A 3,515-nucleotide genomic window follows, 5' to 3' on the forward strand; every position below is an offset into this window, starting at 1 on the left:
ACATTTTAGCTCATACATCACTTGATTTCTTGCCGTCATGTTGGATGTCTTGGGATACTTTCCACGGGTTGTTATTCGCCATTTCACCATGGGTTGTCGTCTGGATTAACCATTCTGTGCTTACTCAGCCTCACTCGCGACCCGCGCAAAAATGGAAGGAAATTCAGAAATGGTCTCTTTTCAAAATTTCATTAAAATATCCCTATAAGTTATAGTATCTTTGAAGATAAAGTTTACGGAATCTTTTCTCTATAAATTATTAATACACAAACTTTTATTTTAAGAAATCTCTTGTTTTTGTTTCAATATTAAAATTTGAGTAAGATGTAGAGTTTTGGTGGGCGGCCACGTGACGGCTTTTTCTTCAGGTCGCGGAATGTGCACAGACCCCCATGAAATCAACCTCGAATATTTTCATCGAATGAATCATGGTATTACTACGAGGTACTGCTGTTTACCTATCCTATTAGGAACATCTGCTCAATTATCGCTATCAGCCATAGACAATTCATTTTTCCGAAGATTGCGGTACCATTTCAAGATTCGATGATTCGAGACTGCCGCACCTCTCAACGCCTTCTAGAATGAGCGGGATACTACCACATAAAACTAATACCTGCCTTAACCTTATTGATAAGGGTTGCAAACTTCTCGCGATCTCAAATCAGCAAAGTCATACAAGACACGTGTAAGGGTCTCGGTCTGCTGATTCAAGATGTTCAATTACCGGTATACTTTGAGTCAGTCAGTTCACCCGGCAATCGGCTTTCATTTTGACAGTACAAAGCCAGGGGTTTCAATGGGGTGTCGCATATTCCCCGCCATTCGAAAATCTAAAATCCCACATCCCAGAAATCAACCGAAGCAGGGTGTACTTCGTAGTTTCACATCAAATCCGGTAATTTTTCGTCTAAAATGCCCCAGACGTACTGTAGCATCGAGCTACGATACCCGGTACAAAGTTCAACGAAGTTTATGTATGCAATGAGAGAACATAGGTATTTGGCTGTCAAGCTTCGCTTCCATCTCAACGGAGACATGGATCGTCAGGCATATAAACAAGCCTCGACTGTGGATTCCATCCTTCTATTTGCTATGAGTTGATTTGCCGAATTCCCATCTTTTGTTATGTGACGGCCCTTCCCGTCTTCAGGCACGTATGCCAGGTTTGACCGCGACTTGGCACTTGCATACACTGGATTTCCGCCACATCTCGATTTCTTCAATATTCTTTGAGTCAACATAACAACTGCTACTTGCTCATCACATTCATATAAGCTAGACTTCATCATTTAATATCAATCCTGGATTCAAGCTGGCTTCAAGAAGTCACATCTCTATCACTTACTCACTCGTGGGGGCATCAACATGGCTTGGGGTGTGCTGGATGATTATAAATTGACGAAGGTTCCGGGAACCACTTTATTCAACAAAGAAGGCGTCGATTCGGCAGATGGAGTTGAAGTCGGTTCCAACATCAAAAAATCTGGCTCAATTATTCTCATCCCTCAACCTAGCGAAAGTGTAAATGATCCTCTGAACTGGTATTTGCCGATGAGACCCGGAATATCGTGTATCTCTAATTCGGTACAATGTCTTCAACTCGCAAGAATGTTATTATTTGGATTCTTTCGATCGCATCTGGGCTTACTGTATCGTATGTATACCTACTCACTTGGTAAACAGTAGAGTAATTCTAACAATACCTGCTTAGACTCGGTCCTATGGTTACTCCAGGATTTGGCGAAGTCGCTGCAACATATCATGTCAGCTTCAATGCTGTGTCAATAGCTTTGGTAGGGGTTTTAACTTTAGTTACGGGCACATTCACATTCTTCACTTCGGCTGCTGCGACATTGTGGGGAAAACGACCTACGTTTATCATATCCATGGTTGTCCTGTTGATGACTTCTGTCTGGGGATTCTATGTCACTGTAAGCTCATTTCAGTACAACCTTGAAAAATTCTTTAACATAAAGTCAGAGCTTCGTTTCTTTAACGATGATGCGGGCAATTCAAGGTGCAGCTAGTGCTCCAGTAGAAACGCTGGTTACCTCCACAGTGTCCGATATCTTTTTTGTTCATCAACGAGGGCAAAAGCTGGCAATATGGGGACTCGCTATTCTTACAGGTGCACTGTTAGGGTAAGTCATCTTGTATTTGCTTTTATAGTGTCCTGGGACTCATCGTTTTCAGGCAAGTTATTTCAGGGGTAATTATCGACAATGGGATTTTCAGCAGCTTTCGGAATTGCCTCACTTTGCTACATAGTAATCATTCCTCTGATGTACTTCTTTGTTCCAGAGACGTCATATTAACGGAGAATACTCGAGCGTACTCATATTTTGGAGAAAGATTCCACAATGGAGATTGAAATTCAGGAGATGGAGCCCAAGAAAACATTTGTTGAAACACTTTCTCTGTACAACGGTCGTGTCTCTGACGCAGGCTTTTGGAAAACCGCAATCAAACCTATTCCGCTTATCGTCTTCCCCGCCGTTATTGTCTGCACCTTTGTTTATGCATCATGTAGGTTCTGCACATACATTGGCCAATCAATAGTGTATGCTAATCATGGTGTCTTAGTTCAAACATGGCTAATATCCTTTTCTCTCCTATCTGTCAATATTTTCTCGGCTCCGCCTTACAATTTATCTTCATCGCAAATTGGTCTTACAAATCTTCCCCAATTTTTCATGGGGATTGCCGCAACAATGTTAGCCGGTTGGACCGCGGATAAGATTACTGCATTCATGTCTCGTCACAATAATGGTGTTTATGAACCTGAGTTCCGCTTGACTCTGATGATACCAGCAGTCATTCTTTCTACAATAGGCTTTTTCGGTTTCGGTATCTCTGTAGAACGAGGACTACCTATCTATTGGCCCGTAGCATTCATGACGATTAATTCTTTGGCTGTGCCCTTCGCGACTTCAGCAAGTTTCACATATGTCATTGATTGCCATCCCAGAGATGCAAATCAAGCATTTGTAACAATCAATTTCGTCAAGGCGATTATGGTGTTCGTCTCCAGCTCTTGTATAAATGAGTGGTTGGAGATGGCTGGGGCGAAATGCGTCTTTATTACTATCGGTTTAATTAATGCAGGTATTTGTATGCTGGCTTTGCCGATTTATGTTTACGGAAAGAGACTTCGAGGCTTGGTATGCATTTGGTTCCCCTCATCCGATTCATTCTCCTTGCTCACAGATTCATATAGATTGCTAGATGTTCAATGGCTAAGAAACTTTGAAGAATAAAAGTCAATTCATGATTATTTTATACCAGGATTCTTGTTACTTATTCTAAATGCAATACATCGCGAAAGTCATTCATATCGTCCTGCTTTTCGTCCCATGATCCACGAAGATCACAATACTTTTCTATTTCTATCCACTTCATTTCAAGACGATTCATTAGAAGTTTGGTCGTCAAAGCGCATTTCTCCGATTTGATACTTGCAGTGAAATGGGCCGATGTTTGGTGTTTTCATCTATTTGAATACCAGGTACGCA

General features: G+C 41.5%; 1 protein-coding gene across 1 annotated transcript; it reads left to right on the plus strand.

The window, feature by feature from the left end:
• Positions 1 to 1,592: 1,592 nt before the first annotated feature.
• Positions 1,593 to 3,253, plus strand: EAF01_010202 (uncharacterized protein; the record flags this gene model as incomplete). The annotated part of the gene is made up of 7 exons (XM_038918459.1): positions 1,593 to 1,657; positions 1,715 to 1,934; positions 1,984 to 2,144; positions 2,197 to 2,212; positions 2,334 to 2,529; positions 2,587 to 3,164; positions 3,221 to 3,253. The coding sequence occupies 7 exons, from the start codon at positions 1,593 to 1,595 to the stop codon at positions 3,251 to 3,253; spliced, it is 1,269 nt and encodes a 422-aa protein (XP_038766429.1).
• Positions 3,254 to 3,515: the final 262 nt, after the last annotated feature.

Source organism: Botrytis porri (genome assembly GCF_014898465.1).
Source record: "Botrytis porri strain MUCL 3234 chromosome Unknown BPOR_015, whole genome shotgun sequence".
NCBI lineage: Eukaryota > Fungi > Ascomycota > Leotiomycetes > Helotiales > Sclerotiniaceae > Botrytis > Botrytis porri.